The 21,532-nt window shown below is 38.9% G+C and overlaps 1 protein-coding gene across 1 annotated transcript; it reads left to right on the plus strand.

Annotated features, from left to right (window-relative positions):
* The first annotated feature begins 1,883 nt into the window (after nt 1-1,883).
* Nucleotides 1,884-21,532, plus strand: mrc1a (mannose receptor, C type 1a). Its single transcript, XM_059327250.1, has 30 exons — nt 1,884-2,018; nt 2,107-2,508; nt 4,460-4,633; nt 5,390-5,545; nt 5,635-5,748; nt 6,993-7,133; nt 8,583-8,765; nt 9,778-9,935; nt 10,018-10,134; nt 10,228-10,343; nt 10,562-10,710; nt 11,916-12,115; nt 12,206-12,321; nt 12,416-12,491; nt 12,585-12,729; nt 12,823-12,861; nt 15,233-15,396; nt 15,544-15,608; nt 15,766-15,866; nt 17,026-17,165; nt 17,285-17,393; nt 17,500-17,672; nt 17,760-17,865; nt 18,739-18,971; nt 19,048-19,213; nt 19,300-19,452; nt 19,531-19,647; nt 20,747-20,905; nt 20,986-21,018; nt 21,162-21,532. The coding sequence occupies exons 1-30, from the start codon at nt 1,949-1,951 to the stop codon at nt 21,392-21,394; spliced, it is 4,308 nt and encodes a 1,435-aa protein (XP_059183233.1). The 5' UTR covers nt 1,884-1,948; the 3' UTR covers nt 21,395-21,532.

Consider the following 21,532-nt stretch of genomic DNA (forward strand, 5'->3'; position numbering starts at 1 on the left):
GAACTGATTCTCAAAATGAGGTCTGGGATCCCCAAGTTCTGAGAAAAGTTTTTAGATTTACATTTCTGTGCAAAAGTTTTAGCCAGGTGTGAAAAATGCTGTAAAATAAGAATGCGTTCAAAAAGAGAAATGTTAATAGTTTATTTTTATCAATGAACAAAATGCAAAGTAAGTAAACAGAAGAAAAATCTAAATCAAATCAATATTTGGTATGGCCTTCAAACCAGCATCAATTCTTTTTTCACACCTGCCTAAAGCTTTTGCACAGTGCTATATATTGATGATGTTGTATGATATACATTTATTTTATTTTACAAAAGGCTAAATGTTTGTAATAATAGTTCATAGACTACAGGTGCATCTCAATAAATTAGAATATCATAGAAAAGTTTATTTATGTCAGTAATTACATTTAAAAAGGGGAAATAACACATTATATAGATCCATTACACACAGAATGAAACATTTCATGCCCTAATTTATTCTAATTGTAATGATTATGGCTTACATTTAATGAAGACCTAAAATTCAGTGTCTCAAAAAACAAAAGACCAATTTTTAAAAATGTGTTTAATATGTAAATGTTGGCCTCTGAAAAGTATGTCCATCTAAAGTATATGAACTAAATAATTGGTTGGGATTATTTGACTTGAACTACTGGAAATTGACTTTTCCATCATATTCTAATTTATTGAGATGCACCTGCATGTTCTAGCTTGACTTAACCAAATCAATATATTTTATTATGAGGAATATGTTTTATAGATGTTTGAAATTTTTGTGCATGAATGCAGGTGTATGAGATGATATTTGTGCTTAATGTGGGCAGTGTCCAGTGGGGTCAACTCCTTTGCTTTGCCACTTGATGTTACCCCTTTTAACGCATAGGATGGAACTAAACAGGGGACCAATATTCATCAATGTTAATTGCACTCATGTCTTAACGTGCGCTAATACATTTCTGTTGTGCTCTTTCATATAACTAAAACTAAAGACAGAAATAGGCTACTGCAAATAATTCCAAGGGACATACATCCCCATTATATTCTCTATATTGTAAGCCATCCTTACCTGAAAAAGATTAAGATTATCTGCATTATTATACACTGCACAGTGTTTAGTGTTAGATTCTCCTACATCTTTGTGTATTGCCCATACGAAGAACAGGTATTTTACAGGTACTTCCATGTGTCTGCACCATTACTGGGCATCCTCAGACAGTTTGAGGCCAGAGTGGTCAGATCTCCACTGACTTCCCCCAGTAGGAAGCAGGATTTCCTCTTGTCCCCTCTTTCTACTGACTTGTATCACCACTGCACTCCTCACCCGAAGCCCCCGCGGACCTCCTGGTGGCTGCAATCCCACATAAAAAAAACCTTGCATCAGCAAAGTGCTGCAAACCTCATTTACTGAAACCGGCAGATTCCCGATCAGACGTGAATCTGACGGATACGCCTTCAAAGCCAGTCTCACTGAATGACATCTGCTCCCTGGCACCGATTTAGCACACACTGAAGGGCTATTTATAAAATATCTAAAAACTCAGTTAAAGAATACACTGAAATTAATTCTCACAATTCATCACCCTGTTAGTTTTGCCTTTGATTTATTAAAAATAGAATTCTGTCTTGAAACTTTCACTGGTGACTTTGAGCTTCTTGTTAAATAGTGAGGCGTGATTGCCTGCTTCCCACTTCCTGCCGTCCTGTCCTCTGCCAAAAAAGAAAAAATCTGTGGAAGCTCATGGAAATTGCTGTCGTTTGACCAACCTTAGCTCCCCATGTGACAGGATACCCATCACTGTGATTAAGGGGGGGAGGCTTGATGTCTCTGTGTCATTGTAGCTCCATGTCACACACCTTAGCACACACCAGACCTCTCCTCTCATGACTGGAAAACTCTCCTAAGACCTCATCTACCACTGAGTGTAACCTGCACCCTGAGGATCATGTTACCCTGTTTAAATGTTGCTGTGGTCCTCTGTCTCCTGCAGGTCCTCTGCATCACTGCGGACATAGGTACGTACCCTGGACAAGTTTTCTGTCTATACAGCTCGACTGTGAGTGAAATTGAGATTGTAAGTGTATTTGTTCTGTTCTGCTCCAGACAGCGGCTCCTTCCTGATCTACAATGAGAACCACAACAAGTGCATAAAGGTGGAGAGTGCCACCTCCATGACGGTGGCCCCCTGTGACCCTCATGCCAAAGCGCAGCAGTTTCGTTGGGCCTCCGAATCGCGCGTCCTCAGTCTGTCCCTCAAGCTCTGTTTGGGGGCCACAGAGATTAAAGACTGGGTGAAGGTGCTCCTCTATGAATGTGATGAGAGCAGTCAACTCCAACGTTGGGAGTGCAAGAACGAGACCCTCTTTGGCCTAAAAGACCAGGACCTGCACTTAAACTGGGGCAACCGCAATGAGAGGAGCATAATGATCTACAAAGGCTCAGGGCTCTGGAGTCGCTGGAGGATATTTGGCACCCGTGGTGATCTTTGTTCGAAGGGCTTTCAAGGTAGGAAATGTTGGGACACAATAGATTAAAGATTAGACGCAGCACCTGAGCTGTTTTAGGCACCACCTAAACTGAATGACTGTAAAATAAAAACTAACAAATGACTTTTCCTAGATCTAATAGTTGTAGTTGGTCCCCAGTTAACTTCTTTAGAAAGTTGTATGTTTTTGGGTGTTGTTTATTTGATATCTGCTTTATCTTTTCCAACTTTTCCAGATATCGTTAAAATAATGGTCCAAAATTCATTTAAATTGCAAAAAAAATACAGTATTCTCTTTGGACCACCTGTTGTTTCTATAGTGTGTTAAAATTAAGTTGAAGTACAGTTTTTTTGGTGGAATTGTTGCCAATTTGGCACACCCAAGTGAAAAAGCTTAAAACAGTAGCACTGAAAGGCCAAAATGAGTGAATGTGACACTTCATTTAAAAGGTATTATTTCCTAAACTAGACCAGTTTAATCATGGCCCCTAAAAAGTTTTTCAGTCCTCATCCATAAAATGTCATATTTAAATGACAATAACTACGATGTGCTTTATGCCAAAACTATGCAAATCCCTATAAATAAATTCCAGACCTCTCGGCCTAACCTTATGGGAGCTTAAGAGTTTTTAGTTTGTGGTGTCATTGGTGTCGCCAAACCCGAAAAACTGTAGAAAAAAACAAGTTATAGGACAGAAAGCGGCTTAAGCTCGTGGGACAGGTGGATTTTAAGAAATTGAACTGCAAAATATGGTGATGCTCAAACTGAGGAGAGTAAATACCATTTAGAAAGTATTCAAGCACATGAAACTATCCAGAACTTTCCGGTATGTCACAGTAGGTGATGTGCTGCAGATATCAACTATGGTTGATACAAGACAAGAGGACTCCTTAGGACGTCTTGGTGCAGCATCGAAATCCTGACCATGTCTGATGAAGGCGCTCTAACAACTCTACCTCTTCAGCAGCTGCAGTATAGCCAGAGGGGAAGCCAATTTGGAAAACTAAATTATGTTACTGATTGGAAATGCATCATAAACTACTTATAACCATATATTTTTTCTGGGATGGGTGGTGGGAGGGTACCATAGTGGCACCTTCGTGCAAAAATATACTATCACATTTCAATTCATACAGAAAACAATTATTCCCAATTGCAGTGTTTCGTTTTGTTTTTATCATTCTTTGAAAAATTATGGCAAAAAAATGGCAATGCACAGTTGTACAGTGAACAAGGAATGGTTTGTGTTTCGTAGCTAAACCAACCAGACCTGGACTCCATCCAGTGACAATTTTTGAACAACTCCAAAGCCTCCAACATTGACAACATTCAGCAGGAATAGACAGCATTGTGTTTATTAGACACAATTAGCCTGTTGTGTATTTCAAGAACCTAAATATACAGGAAAATATAAATGTATACAGGAAAAAAATGACAATACTTTTATTTGCACGTTACCATAAAGCCAAAAAAGATTGTTGACTACCTTGTTTGTACATGTTCTGCCTCGCCTGCCTCATTGTGCCTCTGTTCACAATGGTAGTGTTTACAATGGTTAACCATAGTGTACTTTCAAATTTGTGGCAGTAGTTTGGGAAAAGCCCTTTTTCAGCATGAAAACACTCTTGTGCATAATGCTTGGCCCATTAAAGAATGGGTTTCAAAGTTTAGTGTGACATAACTTAACTGGCCTGCACAAAGCCCTGACCTTAATCCTATCCAACACCTCTGGAAGTGGAGCGCACAACATCAGTGGGCGACCTTGTTAATGCTCTTGTTGAAGAATGGGAGCAAACCCCTGCAGACAGCTTGCAAAATCTTGTGGAAATGTTTCCCACAGAGGGGCTGTTATAGCAGCATATAAGTGGTCAGCAATCGTATTTGGGTGTCCACATACTTTTGTCCATGTAAATCTAGTGAGAAGTTGCAGGCTTTGATTAACTTTAACTTAATGATGTGTGTCTCCCCAGAGGTTTTCACCCTAGGGGGAAATGCCTTTGGAGGCCCCTGTCAGTTCCCATTTAAGTTTGGGGAGAAGTGGTACGCTGAATGCACAAAGGAAGGTCGCTCAGATGGACAGCTGTGGTGTGCAACAGAGAGAGATTACGACAAACAGAAGTTGTGGGGCTTTTGTCCCACCGAAGGTAAGAAACACTGTTTTATGAAAAGAAAAAGAGTTTTCTCTTTGTCTGATGTTTCTCTGTCATTGAAGAGGTTAGTGCTGACATGCCTGATTTCTGACCCCCTCCTCCTCCTCCTCCTCCCCCCCAGCAGAACAACACTACCACATCCTCTCATGAGTTGTCAACACAGCACTGTCCTTGTTTTCCTCTTCTCACAGGCCTGTCTTTCCCTTGATGCTGCTCTAAAACTGGGGCAGGAAAGGGAAAGAAAAAGAAAGCGAGCTGACTCGTGCTCTTGTTTTTTTTTTTTTTATGAAAAACAACACACTCCTAGACATGAACATAGAATACGTTTCTTAATCATCTATTTGTTTATTAATGTCCATGTTTTATGATTATTTATTTTGCACAGTTAGAATTACATACAATGACAAAGGTACCAAATAATGTAAAGTGCAGGGAGAGGCAGAAAACCTATATGGGCTTATTTAAAGACTCCACCTAAAAGTTCATAGTTATAATAAAGTAATAACAAACTGATAATAGAAAAACATATGTATAACATCAACAGCAGGTTATAATGACAATAACAAAATATAAAAACAAAATTATGAACATGATATAAAAGTGTATTTGTGTGAGAATTAGAATTTTAAAATAAAATAAAAAACTATTAGAAATGTATTGCCCTTAAAATCCATTTAGATTGCACTATTTTTTTACTACTTAACGTTACTAATTTCCCTCTGTTTTATAATTGTCTTTCCCATAATGCAGCCTCCTCAGGTTGGGACACTGACCCGGTCACGGGGGTTCAGTATCAGAGGAACGCACAGTCAGTGTTGACCTGGTATCAGGCCAGGAAGAGCTGCCAGCAGCAGGGAGCCGACCTCCTCAGCATTGTAGAGCTACACGAGCAGTCATACATTTCAGGTCCAGAGTCAGACTTGTATCAGGTGTTCATACAACACAATGTTACAACATGGAAGTTTAATTGCGTCATTCTGTTTGGGGTGCTGCAGGGCTGACAGGTTATTTGGGAACGTCTCTGTGGATCGGACTGAACAGCATGGATTTTGAAAGTGGATGGCAGTGGAGCAACGGAAACCCGTTCAGATATTTAAACTGGGCTCCAGGTTGGTGAATACGTGTAATATACTGTGATGTTATTGTATGTCGTGGCTTTATTTAATGGGACCAGTAGTTGTCTTCTTGAATGATCTACATAAAAAATATTAGACCATTGTTTTCTTCAATTTCTTGTTCATTTTAATGCCTGGTACAACTAAAGGTACATTTGTTTTGACAAATATAATGATAACAACAGAAATGGCTCATAAGAGTTAAATTTAAGAGCTGATATCTAGCCATTTTCCATGGTTTTCTTATAATAATCAATAATAATAATCAAAACCGATCAAGAAATCAAGAAAACCATGGAAAATGTCTAGATATCGGCTCTTAAATTTAACTCTTATGAGCTATTTTTGAAGTTATCATTATATTTGTCCAAACAAATGTACCTTTAGTTGTACCAGGCATTAAAATGAACAAGAAATGGAAGAAAACAAGGGTGGTCTAAAAAATGTTTCCATGACTGTATTTACAGTTGTTACAAATGCTCTCATGAATGATACTGATTGATACTGATTACTGATTTAGGCGGACACTGTAGGTGAATAGTATAAAAATTCTAACTAATAGATAAACCAGTTGATTACTGAAAGAACATTATTATTCAGATTACAAGTTTGCAGAAATTCAGTGTTTAAATATGAAAAAGAGGCATTATCCTATTAAATATGTGCTAATCAGTGTAAATTCCCAGAACAGAAATGTGAACACTGGATAAAGCCAGATTAAACATTCAGTTGTTAATTTTGTTGACATATTAGAGTCAAAGGTTTTTTACAGAGAGACTTATGGAAATCTCTTTTTATTTCTCCATTAATGACAAAATAGAGTCAACAGCCATAAAAAATAGCATGTTTTAGCTATAAAATGTTGTATAAACCAGACTGTGAATGGTTTATAAACAAACCTCTCTGTAAAATCGCAATGGAACTTACTTATTTGATTACTTACATTAAGACAATTATGAATTGCATTACTTTTTTAAAGACATTTTTGTTTAATTTTGCAAATGAGACATTTTCTGATGCTAACTTTTGGTGAATTTAGGAGAAATCTACAGACACAAATAGATAAAGTGAAGTAAAAATAAACACCTTAATGTTTACTGTGGATGTTTTCTTTTCTGTAGTCTAAAAAAGGCATGTTCTGAAATTTGAAAAAATGATAAGTGCACGAAAAAACAATGTTTCTGCATATGGTGTTATGTCCTTAAAATAAATAATACATGCATCAATGTTTCCATTAGGTCATCCTTCGTCAGAGCCCGGGCTCACCTGCGCAACCCTAAATGCTGCAAAATCCTCAAAATGGGAGAGCAGCGCCTGCTCCAAGAAACTTGGTTACATTTGTCGCAAAGGAAACTCGACCAGTCTGCCTCCACCACCAAGTAAAATAACATCACGATTCTAGTTTGGTACATCTTCAAAGTACAAGTCATCGGTCCTGAAGGCAAGAGAGAGAAACTTTTACCAAAACTACGAGATTTTAAAACCTCACAATGTGTAAAGAACCTGGGCGTCATTTTCGACTCTGAGCTCAATTTTATTCCTCATATTAAAAATACAACAAAGATAGGTTTTTACCATCTTAAGAACATAGCCAGAGTCCGCCCGTTTCTCTCCCAGGCCAACACAGAGGTGCTGATGCATGCTTTTATCTCTTGTCGTTTAGACTATTGTAATGCCCTGCTCTCTGGTCTCAGCATCCACAACCTACAATTATTACAAAACTCAGCCGCACGCGTGCTGACGAGGACCAGAGGGCGGGAGCACATTACACCGGTTTTAAAATCACTGCATTGGCTCCCCGTGTGTTTCAGGATTGATTTTAAGGTTCTTTTTTTAGTTTTTAAATGTCTTAACGGTCTTGGGCCATCTTATCTATCTGATATGCTTTTATCATATCAACCCTCGCGGGTCCTGAGGTCCTCTGGCACCGGCCTTTTAATCATTCCAAGAGTAAAAACTAAAACCTACGGGGAGGCTGCATTCAGCCATTATGGCCCGCGCCTATGGAACAGCCTGCCAGAGGACATCAGGACCGCAGAGACTGTTGATGTTTTTAAAAGGAGGCTCAAGACCCACCTGTTTGGTCTAGCTTTTAACTGATTATTTTACTACTTATTTATTTATTTATTCCCATTGTATTTTAGTTTTTATCTTTTATTTTCTATTCCGTTGTCTTTTAGTCTTTTAGTTTTTATCCTATCCTGTTGTCTTTTAGTCTTTTAGTTTTTATCCTGTCCTGTTGTCTTTTAGTTTTTATCCTGTTGTCTTTTAGTCTATTAGTTTTTAGCTCCAGTGTTCCCTCATGGGGGCCTCCTCACTGGGGGGTGTGTTGGGTCTGCCCATGGGGATGTGGTCTTGGGGACTCCCTGGGCCCGGGGGACTGGGCAGCTCTGCACCATGTGTGGAGTCCGCCCCGGTCTACCCGGGTCGTGGAGTTCTCTGTGATGGCGCCCTCTATGGCTGTGGGCTCTGCCGCCTCTCAGTGTGGATGCTCCCACAGGTTGCTTTTTCCTCATCTGGATCCTCGGTGCCTTGCCATGTCTCTACACTGTCAATCAATATGTGCTGTGTGTGAGTCTGAGTGTGTTTGTGTGCGTGCATGACTAAATGCGTGTGTGCATGTTTGTGTATGTATACTTACAGATGTGTTTGTGGGGGAGGGAGGGGTGGGTTTTGTCATTTTTATTGTTTGTTTTTTTCTTATTTTTTTTTTTTTTTTGTAAAGCACTTTGTGTTGCATTTTTATGTATGAAAAGCGCTATATAAATAAAGTTTGATTGATGATACAAACCGAACATGTTCTCACCTATTTTGATGTCGGTCCACAGGCAAAGACCAGCCCAGCTTCTGCCCCTCTCACTGGGTTCCATATGCAGGTAACTGCTACTACCTGCAGAGGACGGCTAAGATGTGGAAGGACGCTTTGGCTGCATGTCACAAAGAGGGAGCAGACTTGGCTAGCATACACAATATAGAAGAGCAGAGCTTCATTATAGCTCAGTCTGGATACTGTAAGTGAGCAATAAGGTTTTTTTTAATCTATGTTTAAAGTAACAACATCCAAAAACTTTGATAATAGAAATTTTTTATTTTTATTTTAAAGGAATAGTTTGACAAATTGGGGAATACTGCTTTCTTGTAGAGAGTTTGCTAAGAGATTTTATACCACCATCATAGCTGCATGCTACATGTGCTAATAGCTCAGCATAAAAACTGGAAACAGTGGGAAACAACTAGCCTGGCTCTGTCCCTTTAGTTAACCTCCATTCCCCCTCTCCATCCGTGCAGAGGTGCTGTTTAGCTGAATACAGTCATGGAAAAATTATTAGACCACCCTTATTTTCCTTAAAGTCTTGTTCATTTTAATGTCTAGCCATTTTCCATGGTTTTCTTGATAATGATTTTGGTTATCATCAAGAAAACCACGGAAAATGTCTAGATATCAGCTCTTAAATTAAACTCTTATGAGCTATTTTTGTTGTTATCATTATATTTATCCAAACAAACATACCTTTAGTTGTACCAGGCACTAAAATGATCAAGAAATTAAGGAAAACAAGGGCGGTCTAATAATTTTTTTCCTTGACTGTGTGTTCGTCTAGTCTGCATCATTCATTGAATCTTTATCTGGCTGAGGTGTGAGTTATAATTTATGTTTTTGTATTTTGTAAAGCACTTTGTGTTACAATTTATTTGTATAAAAACTGCTATTCAAAGAACAAGAACAAGGATTTGAAATTGAGACTTATTCTCAGAGTCCAACCATTCAGTCAGTTGAACATCAGTTGAACACCAACATGACATTTTTACACTTCACTTTTTGTACTTATAGAATAATGTAATATTATATTTGTTTATTTGTGGTTTTTAGAGGTGCTGGTATGTGGATTTTGTTACCTTCAGACAGAGCCAGGCTAGATGTTACCAGTCTTTGTGCTAAGCTTAGCCAATCAACTTAGATCAGAGTGAGAAACTGTCCTCTATCACTACTTTAACATCTACTTGTGCATTTAAAACCCTCAGTGGCGACAGATATGCTCTGGATTGGCTTGAATGACCAGAGGAACCAGATGCTGTTTGAATGGTCCGATCGCTCCCACGTTACCTTCACCCAGTGGCAGACTGGTGAGCCCTCTCACGCCACCAACCACCAGGAGGACTGTGTCCTCATCAGAGGAAAGGTAACAGTCCTAAAGCAAATATGAGATAAATGCAATTGTAATATGTGTGGTGCTGTTCTTATCTGCTGTCTGGTCCATAAAGGACGGGAGGTGGGCTGACCACATGTGTGAGAAGTCATATGGATACATCTGTAAGAAGAAAGCCTCAACTAAACCATCTGAAGGCGCTCAAGAAGAAGCCAACCCAGGCTGCAAACTTGTGAGTGATGGTATTTCCTTTAAATAAGGAGTGCAATTATACATCAAAGTCTTTGTCACATTTTGTCTCACTTTGTTCTTTAATCATCCCAAGGGCTCATTCAGGTTTGGCTCTTATTGTTACAACATTGGATCTGAGTCAAAAACCTTTGATGACGCAAAGCGGGCCTGCTCAGCAGCTGGAGCTTACGTGGTGGATGTGGCTGATAGGTATGTTTAATTATTTATATCAATGTTCATGTAAAATTTCCCCATATTGAGGTATGGTTTGTGTTTTTAATGTTTTGTTGCCGTGAAATTAAACCATTTTGCTTTGTGACTTAAACATGAAAAATCCTTTTCTTTTAGCCACCCAAGCAATTAATCTCAGGCTTTGTTTTTAAATTATATTATTGCTCGTCTTTCTGTTTTTATATGTTTTCATGCAGATATGAGAATGCCTTTTTGATCAGTTTGGTGGGTTTGAGACCAGAGAAATATTTCTGGACGGGACTCTCCAACACAGATGACGTAACCACTTTCAGGTGGACCACCAGAAGAAAAGTCACATTCACGCATTTCAATGTGGGCATGCCAGGTACAGCGCACTTATCTCAGCTGTGCATCCTAACTACTTTCTATATATATATACGCTATGTTTGGCTGGATAAGAAGAGTCTTTTGGTGTTGAATGGATTGTATTGCAATTTTGTTCAGACATTAATCTTCCCCTTAGGGAAAAGATTGTAAAAACTTTGAACTCTTTTTGTTTTCATCTAGCATTATCATAAACATTAATACTTTACCATCAGCATTAGCTGTAGTTTGCATGCTTAACTAAAATGGTGAACATGGTAAACATCTTGTGTGTTCCAATACTTTTACTACCATACTATTGCGTATGCCAGAATAAGATTTAGTATGTCCCAATACACAGTCAAATGTAATATGCCAAAAATACCAGGATGTCCTACTACATCAGTTTGCAAGCTAGCATGCTTTATTCCGACTCATAATCCTCTGCGCAGCATACAGGTGCATCTCAATAAATTAGAATATCATAGAAAAGTTTATTTATGTCAGTAATTCAATTCAAAAAGTGGAAATAACACATTATATAGATCCATTACACACAGAACGAAACATTTCACGTCTTAATTTATTTAATTTATTCTAATTATAATGATTATGGCTTACATTTAATGAAGACCTAAAATTCAGTGTCTCTAAAAAGATATAATATAAAATAAAGACCAATTTAAAGAGTATGTTTAATATGGAAAAGTCGGCCTCTAAAAGGTATGTCCATCTATATGACTCAATGCTTGGTTGGGGTTATTTGACTTGAACTACTGGAAATCGACTTTTCCATGATATTCTAATGTATTGAGATGCACCTGTATATGAGCAAGAAGGTCAAAGGTAAAGGGGCAATATGACAAAGTACGGCGTCCCATTTGTTGGCATAAGTCATGCACCAGCATGGACTTTGTAAACTGTAAGTACTAAAAGTAAAAAGATAAATTGTGTGATTTCAGCCTGTGAGCACTGAATGTTAGCATGCTGCCGTGCCTGGGACTCATGCCTACCTAAAAACTTAGTACATCTACTACAGCTGTTTATTTACCCAATCCTTTCCTTAAACCCAAGATTCAGCCTCAGAGAATACTGGCTGTAGGCTCTATATCTTTTCTGTTATTATTATTATTTTCTGTATCACACCTTCCTTGTTCATAATAACTGATAGTTATTTACATGTTTGAGCTCAGTTTCTCCCATCTCCTTTGGTGTGTTTAATAAAAGACAGAAAAAAAGGATGTGTTGCAATGACAACTGGGGTTTTTGCTGGATTATGGGATGTCGTCAGCTGCAGCAACAAGGAGAAGTATATCTGTAAGAAACCAGCGGAGGGTGTGCCGGTGACAACAGTCCCACCCACCACCATGGCCCTGAGCTGTGAGTCTGGGTGGACCCCCGTTAGCGGGAGGAACATCTGCTACAAAGTAAGAAGAAAAACTGAACTAATCTGTGAAATTGGTGCCAATTTTTACGACATAAAAATCAACACATTTTTATTTTTCACACATGAATAGCTTTACAAAAAATCGTTAAAACTTAAGAAGACTTGGCTTGAAGCGCGGGATTTCTGCAGGGCCATTGGTGGAGATCTGATGAGCATAACCAGTGGCAACGACCTAAACAACTCTCCGTATGTTCGCTCAACAGTTTGTACATGTCAGAATTTATATCATGCTACCTAACCTTTCAAATAATCAGTGCTGGTGTTTTCTGCTGTCATAAAGGTTTTCCTCCAACAAAATGTGGATTGGCCTCAGCCTTGGTGCCAACGAAGGCTTCGAATGGAGCGACGGCTCACCTGTATGTAGCACTTCATTGTTGTCACAAAAAGCTTTACTCATTCTTATTCTCATTGCTGGCTAATTATGTGTATTTCCCAAAACTGTGACGTAGTTCAACTATGAGAACTGGGGCTTTGGGGAACCAAACAACCACAATGACAACGAACACTGTGCAGAAATTCGCATGGTCTACGGACCGTACTGGAACGATGCGCACTGTGAGGCCTACAATGACTGGATCTGCCAGATAAACAAAGGTAGCGCCATCATCGAGCTGCAGTGTAGAGCCATCTGTTTAAAAATGTATGCTTGGCCCTGCTGTTCACACTTCATGGTTCTTGTACTTTCAGGGGTCACTCCCAAACCTGAGCCTGTCTACGTTGCACCAGGTAAGTTTCAGTTGTGGCTTCTTCCCAAAACTCTTTCCGTTACAACAAGCATGTTTCTAGTCATTCGAGCAGCTCTAGGGACGGTGATTTCAAATTCTATTGTTGGCTTGTTGATCCACCACTTTGGTCCAAACTGAAATAGGGACTTTAGGAAGCAACAATCAAACAGGTAGTGCATTCGAGAAACATTTCAACACAGGTTGCCGTAGAAATGGTAATTTAATATCACAAAGCAACATACGATTACAGCAGCAGCAACATCACTCTGAGGGCAGTTGGCAATGGGTGACATGTCCATGAACAAATAGGTAAACCTGTCAGATTACTCATAATCAAAAAAAAAACAACAGTAGAATATAATACAAATTTTCACATCGTTCTCCTGTGGTAGAAATTTGGGCTCCTGCATTAGAAAGTGTTGATTTAGAGTGGCACATGTGCACGGCGGAACTTTTTTTTCTCGTGCCTTTAACCTTTGCTACTTATGGTACCTAATATCTCAACTATATGATCTTTTCCGATAGGATAGTTCTATGAAAGAACACACATGGATGTATGTAGTAAAAAAAGAAAAAGTTTTAAACAAACCAGAATTTGTTTTATATTGTCGATTCTTGGAAGTATGCACCTCTTGCTTTGATGACAGTTTTGCACATTTCTGTTTTTCTCTCAGTCAGATTCCCCTGGATGATTTTCAGTTAACAGGTGTACTTTGTCAAGAGTTAATTTGTTGAATTTCTTTCCTTTTAATGCTGGCCTTACACCAAAAGATTTCCACAGTGCCAGACTAAAAAACTGAAAGTCTGTAGTAAATCTAGGAGTTTCACTGGAGTCACGGCGAGCTCCCGTCATCTCGATCATTAAGTTTAAGGTAGTAATCTGCTCTGTTTCATTTCAGTCTTTTCCTAGTCTTTGGTTTGCGATCATATCAAACGTGTTTGATATTATCGCAAGTCGCAGTGACGTAACACAATCAACAACCAATAGATGAGCAAACGAAAGGCTCCCCAGTTCCAGACCGGCCAGTGAAACGCTCTTATGTTTTTGGTGAACCAGCGACATAGACAGGAAAAAGTAACATCACAATAATGTTAGTAAGCTTAGTCCTAAATAAAAAAAATATAGTAATGTAATACATTTTGGGTCACAAGCGGGATTTTTGGGGGCACTGTTTCTTAGTTAAGAGAACAGTAAGAAGACCCAGTTAAAATGTATAAATAAATGTATACATAAATTAGTAATAAACAATTGATGATTAATGTATGATTAACTAAATGAAAGTTGATAGAGCATAAATTAATATCATGAATTCATTTCTAAATTTTCCTTTCCTTTATTCTTCCTTATATCTATTTTTACTGTAAAATAGTCAACTTTTCATGTCAGAAAAATAGAAACCCTTTTCCAGCTTTGTGAGGGGGCATTTTGTGGCATCTTCTTCTCTTCTTTTTGTTGTTGTTTTTTTTTTTACACAAACCACTGCACACACTCGAGCAGCTGTGGTCAAAAGCTGCTTCTCCTCCAAGTTTTTACTAAGAGCATGATGGGAAAAAAATTGCATGGTATGAAAAAAATGCAAAAATAATCTAGTTGTAGTCTTGTAAGTAGTTACCATGCAAGATTCACAGTCCGTCTAAATCTCAGTCTGAGACTAGGCTGGGACTAAAAACTCTAAACATTTGTGTTTAGATGTGAGCAGGTGTTAGCTGATAGTTTTTACGGGAGTCTTTTCCAAATCTATTCAAAGTCTTCTGATGTATAGGTAGCATTAATGTGTTTGAGACTGTTAAAGCGAAAGGTGGCTACTTTAAAACTTAAAACGTATTCTGGTTTGTTTAACACTTTATATTAATATATAATGTTGAAAATAAAATTAAAATAAAAAAAAAAACATTGAATGAGAAGATGTGTCCAAACTTTTGACTGGTACTGTAAATGCTCAGTTAAACTTGGAATTCATTATTAGTCCATTTGTCTTCCTTCCACTTGTTCCTCCGGGGTTTTTTGTTACAACCTGTAGTTTCTGACCAATCAACGTACATTTATGCCAGCCTTGGTTCCTCTTGTGCTGATAGAGTACCTTCTCTAAAATAGGAGCTCAAACAATCTTTCATTCTGGAAACTATGATTATTCCTAATTCTACTTTCTAGTAAAATGACATGGTAATCCCCTGACATAATTTTTTTTAGTCGAGTATCTAAACATTTCACCTATACATTGCTTTATGACTGATTACTATAAGCATTAGCATTTAGCTCAAAGCACTGCTGTGTGTAAGTGCTGCCTCACAGACTCTTGGCCTTGTTTTTGCATTGATCCCTAATATCTGTATATGTGGGACATCTGATAACAGTGTTGTTCCCTTTGCAGTATACAACACCACAGAAGATGGCTGGCTTATATACAATGAGTCACAGTATTTCATCAACAATGACAGAGTAGACATGGAATCTGCTAGAGCCTTCTGCAAAAAGAGCTTTGGTGAACTGGCAGTCATCACAGGAGAGACTGAGAGGAAGTTCCTTTGGAAACAGGTAAGACATTCAGAATCATATTTTTCATGTATTTTCTTTAAAAAAAAGGTTCCAATGTGGTGGCAGAAAGTACAGAAAACCTTATATGTAACAATTGTTTTTGATTTAAACCAAATAAAATGTCCCTTTACCATTATGTTCCAACAGATAGTGAAAGGCGGAGCAGAACAGTACTACATTGGAATGACAGTGAATTTGGATAAGTCGTTTAGGTAAATCAAACTCATTGTTTAGGCACATTACTACTGTAGGTATACTGATATACTTCCCATTAGCCATCCAACAAAGTCTATTATCTGATACACAACACAAATACAGAGTTTTTTCTTATTAGTGACGTCTTGATCATTATTTTCTTTCCATATCCAGCTGGGTGGATGGCACCCCTGTATCGTACACTGCATGGGAAAAGAATGAACCCAACTTTGCTAATAATGATGAAAACTGTGTGACTATATACAAGAGCATGGGTGAGTCAAACATCCTATGTTGGTTTCAGAACAATTAACTCGTCCATATACTGTATGAACGGCTTTGACATTTTGGTCATCACCATGTTTTTTTGTTTTTGTTTGTTTTTTGAGCCAGTAGTGACCATATTTGGACAAGAGGGTGGAGCTCTAGCTACCACTAGCTAGCTTGAAAAGCAAGGTGCATCTGTATTTCGGGTTAATTGTGATATAAATTTGAATGTTAATTTTTGCTAGCAAAAAATAGGCTTTTTAAAAAAAGTGTACCTACCAGAAATAAGACATTTTCATATGATTTAAATGTTACAAATAACGTTCATGAACTGAAAACCCACTATGGGAGGGTCAAACCTCAAGGAGGTAAATCCGGATAACAGCTTAAACAAGTTCATGGCTATTTATATGAACACAGTGCCATGGATACACATTTAGGCATTTTTTTTTGGGGGCATTTTGTAGCTTTTATTGACAGGAGAGATAGAGAGTGAAGGGGGAAACAAAGGGGAAGACATGCAGGAAAAGGCTCCGAGCCGGATTCCAACCCAGGCCGCCCGCTTACGAGGACTGGGCCTCTGTGGTATGCGCTCTACCAGGTGTGCCACCGGGAGCGCCCCACATTTATCCATTTTTAAAGGCATATTTTAGACGTTATTCCTTATCCTATGTGAGGGTCAAAGGACAGAGGGTGTCCTCGGCTCTGAGGCAAATTTATGATTTGTGATTTTTGATCAAAAAACAACAAAAAAGTTGATCTGAATTGAAATGACAGGTTGCATGATCGTGACCTGTCAATCACAAGGTAGCCATGGCCTAAAGCATACCCTGCTTTTTTGGTCTATTTTACTCTAAATGAGACAATAATCTACAAAATGAACAGTGTGCTTGAAGCTAGTGATTATGACCATAATTTAGGAAAATGTTTACTGAGGTTATTAATCATGTTAAAAGTAGGGTAAATGTCTCATAGGCTCCTATACAATCAGACTTCATTTTGCAATCAGTGGAGTCGCCCCCTGCTGGCCATTAGAAAGAAAATGCAGGTTTTAGGCACTTCTGCATCAGCTTTTTCAGTTTTTAGACCTGGAGGCTACATCCGACTCAATAATGAGTTTATTTTTGATCATTTATTAATTGTTCTCTGTACGCTCTGCACATACAGGGTTCTGGAATGATATTAACTGTGGTCTGGAGCTACCTTCTATTTGCAAAAGAAACAGTAATTTTGTCAACGCAACAATGGCCCCAACCACTATTCCTAAGGGAGGATGTGCACCAGAGTGGCTTGCTTTCCAAGGAAAGGTATTGTTATATAAAGGCATTCACCACAGATCACAATGCCCAAACATTTCTTCACTCTGATTACCTGCTGTCCTTTTACTTGTTGTTCTGACGGTGCAAATCCATCTTTTTTTACATAGTGCTACAAAATAGTTGTGGGGGATGACAACAAGATCTGGCAGGATGCCAGGAAGTACTGCTTAAACCAGGGAGGAAATCTGGTTTCTATCCTGAATGAGAGAGAGCAAGGTGAGCGTTTTCTGATGCTGTCTTTAAAGATAACGTTTCATTATGCAGAGATGTAAATAAACCAAGATTATAGGGAGTTAAAGATCAAATGTGTCTTCCTTTCTAGCATTCCTGACAACGCAGATGCTGGGATACACTGAGGACTTGTGGATCGGCATGAATGACGTCAACTGGGAGATGCACTTTGTGTGGACCGATGGAAAAGGCATTTCATACACCAACTGGGCAAAGGGACATCCAGCCTCAACACCTGATGGACGTTATTCATTCATGGAAGAGGTAGTTTCAACTTCTGCATCCCAAACTTTTTCTGTCCAACTTTCTATGTTAAAATATTTAACTAATCTACCTTTTTCTGCCTGATAGACATTTGACTGTGTGATTATGGTGGCCAGTTCCCCCAAATCAACTGGATTCTGGAAGGTAGAAGACTGCCACTCAAAACGTGGCTTCATCTGTAAAAGAAGCATTGGTTAGTAAAATGCTACCATTTTGCTACCAAATATACTGACTTTCAATGCTAAGCATAGACTGCATAAAATAGGTGGACATTCCAGCATTCTTTCTAATGGCCAGCAGGGGACCACTCCACCAGCTGCAAGTAGAAGGCAGATTGTATAGAAGTCTATGAGAAAATTAGCCTTTTACTCCTGATTTATTACCTCAACACACCACACTCTCTGTCCTTTGACTCCCGCATTGCATAAGGAAAAAATAATTTGAAAAATTTTGTTTTGGCTTTAAAAGTCCATCATTCAAAAGTAAAAGTACAAAAGTATCAGAATCAAAATGTACTTAAAGAATCAAAAGTAAAAATACTCATTATGCTGAATGGCCCCACTCAGATTGTTTTATATATTTCAAAATATATTATTGGATTATTTGTATTGATGCATTTATGTAAGTGGGGTTTTAATTTTTGAAGATAGGGCTCATTTTAACAACTTAATATACTGTTATCTGGTTAAAAATAATTGTAAAAAAAGTCTTATCACTTTAAATTGATCTAATCTAATCTAAAATTAACTAAAGCTGGCAGCTAAATATAGTGGAGTAAAAAACATTAAATGGAAATACTCAAGTAAAGTACAGTCCCTCAAACTTGTACTTCAGTACAGTGCTTGAGTAAATGTACTGGTTACATTCCACCACTTGCAGTGACTCGTGTAGCCAGTAGCCAGGTGCTGTGAGCTTGATATTAAAGGTTGATGTGTCACTTCTGCCTCCAAAAAAACAATGGCCAATATGCCAAACTTATGGCTCTGTCCACTTCTTTTATGCAGTTTATGCAAACACTGTGTAAATGGTAACTGATGACTTTTTCAGCTGCATGTTTCTTGTTTAGACTCTCAGATTGTAGTCCCAGCCACAACTGTGCTGCCAAAGGCTTTCTACAAACTCGGCAATGACTCCTACAAGCTGGTGGCCCAGAAGATGAGATGGGACGAGGCGAGGAGGCAGTGCCAAGCAGACGACGCAGATCTGGCCAGTATCCTGAACCCTGTCACCCAGGCTTACATCACCTTGCAGATTGCCAAGCACAATGAGCCCGTGTGGATCGGCCTCAACAGCAATGTGGTAAAGGGTTCTCCCTGTACCAGCATGTCAAATTGAGACCTTTTAGTTTGTTTGTAATGCATTTTATTTTTCACAGACTGGTGGGAGGTACAAATGGGTTGATAACTGGAGGCTGGCTTATACCAAATGGGGTGAAAATGAGCCTAAACACAACTACGGCTGTGTTTATATGGACGTTGACAGAAAATGGAAGACTGCACCGTGCACTGAGACCCACTACTCTCTTTGCAAGAGGTCACCAGGTCAGACTATCCCTCTGATGGTTCTGTTGCACCATATACTGCACACTTAGCATGGTTAGCAAGGCAATCTCTTGTCTCTCTTACAGATATAGCGCCCACAGAGCCTCCGCAACTCCCCGGCAACTGTCCAGAACCAAAAAAAAAGAAAACCTGGATACCTTTCAGAGGCCACTGTTATGCTTTCCTCAGCTCATTGGTGGACAACTGGGCCCACGCGTCAGTTGAATGTCTGAAAATGGGTAAGTTATGAAGAATATTTTAGAATAAACTACAATTTGCATGTGTTTTAATCTTGAAAATGTCCTTTTATTTATCAGGTGCTTCTCTGGTGAGTATTGAGGACCCTCAGGAGGCTCTGTTCATACAACACAACCTGGAGATTCTGCAGGACGAGGCCAAGTCCTTCTGGATCGGCCTTTACAAGACTCATGAAGGTGAGTGTGTCTTGAAAATCCTTTTTCTAACAAATAAAGAAGTTGAGTCCCAATTGGGTCTAGTGTTTGAATGTTATACATAATTAGGAGTGACAGCTTTGACCGCCTCATTTTCTGTAACCAGTGTAGCGTTGCAATCACAACAGAAGCCCCTTTTTCTTTGTGAGGACTTTATAATGAATGACTGATTACCTGGTGATACTACCCTGAGACAGATGAAGCATTAAGCCTGGCTAGTTAGCTAGGCAGTTTGCTAATTCCAACATGCTTTCATGATGGCAGTAGAGCAGACGGCAGCTCCGCAGACGCACCTTCAGTTAGCTGCTGTATCAACTCAAACCCAGCCAGCGAAAGATCCAGTGCTGGGGGTCTGACTTGGACCGGACTCACTGCTAGAAACTATGAAGGTCTCAGGAGCTGCTGTCTGCTCTTCAGCTGGTGAAGTGGTCTCCCTGTGGCAGGAAGTGAAGAACAGGGACTGACAAGGGAGCCTAGCTGATTCTTGTCTCATTTGTGGTCTGATGAACAGTAAATTCATCACCCAGGGTTTCATCCAAAATGTGTTGGAAATACAAAAGACGTGTTCCATTTACAATCTGCAGAGAACACCACATCCAACACATAAAATAAAAAAGGAGACAGACAGCCAGTCACGCTCTCATTCACTCCTACGGGCTATTTAGAGTCACCAATTAAACCTAAGCTACATGTTTTTGGACTGTTTTTTTTTTTTTTGCTCATTATTTGACACATTGAGGGAGGATACATGTAATTTTTGGTTAGCATCTTTGTTTGCGGTTGGAAGTACTGTGGAGAAGCAGCAGGAGAAACAAGTTTAAAATCTTTTCTGTTGTACCTCAGACTAAATGTTGTTGGGAAATGGGATGCTTGTCAATGCCAAAGTGAAAAATGATTTGTGCGTCCACTTCGTGTTTCAGATCTGCTCCAAAATTTCAATGTGTTTCATGAAATCTGCCCTGTAGTTCTTCTGTAATCCTGCTGACAAACAAACAAACTGAACTGAAAACATGCCCTCCTCGCTGCAGGGAACAAGAGAGGCGAAAGTGTCTGATTAAAGTAATGAGCTTCGTTGTTTCAGGTGAGTGGATGTGGATCGATAACAGCGCGGTGGACTACACCAATTGGAAAACAGGGATGCCAAAGTCAGAATCATGTGTGGACATCAACTCTGAGAGTGGCCAGTGGAGCACAAACAGCTGCAGCAGATACCGCTCGTACATCTGCAAAACAGCCAAAGGTAAAATAAATCTGCTGTTATGTACAGCGGTTTTAATTTGACACGTGTAAACGTCACTTACACTGAGTCTCTTTTTTCAGTTATTACGCCTACAGAAAAGCCACCTGCTGTTGGTAAGTTATTTATTTATTATTTTATATATTTCCAAATATATATATATATATATATATATATATATATATATATATATATATATATATATATTGAATATGATGTTATTTCACTGTATATACTTGTATATGTTTTGCCTCCTCAGCCCAAGTGGTTAAAGAACCTTCTCACGGGTCTGCTGGCATCACTGTGGCCGTAGTGCTGGTGGTAATCGCCGTAATCGGACTCGGCGCCTTCCTCCTCTTCCGTAAACGGATACCCACCCCCGTCTTGGGAGAAAACACCTTTGACAACAAGTTATACTTCAACAATCCAATCCGAGCGCCTGTAGACACCAAGGGCCTGGTCGCCAACATAGAGCAGAACGAACAAGCATAAAAAGACACAAGATCAGTGGTAATCAGCACAAAATGGTGGTTTCATACATTTTACTGGGATCTCAACCAAACCCTGTAGTGTTTCTCCATTTAAAGAGGACAAGATCAAAGATAATTATTATATAATAATTCATACAAG

This window comes from Centropristis striata, chromosome 23 (assembly GCF_030273125.1).
Source record: "Centropristis striata isolate RG_2023a ecotype Rhode Island chromosome 23, C.striata_1.0, whole genome shotgun sequence".
Classification (NCBI taxonomy): domain Eukaryota; kingdom Metazoa; phylum Chordata; class Actinopteri; order Perciformes; family Serranidae; genus Centropristis; species Centropristis striata.

Coding starts and splice junctions, on each gene's coding strand:
- mrc1a (XM_059327250.1), top strand. CDS start 1,949: ATGTTACCCTGTTTAAATGTTGCTGTGGTCCTCTGTCTCCTGCAGGTC. Junction 12,730..12,822: donor GATCTGCCAGATAAACAAAG/GTAGCGCCATCA, acceptor TTGTACTTTCAG/GGGTCACTCCCAAACCTGAG. Junction 15,609..15,765: donor AATTTGGATAAGTCGTTTAG/GTAAATCAAACT, acceptor TTCCATATCCAG/CTGGGTGGATGGCACCCCTG.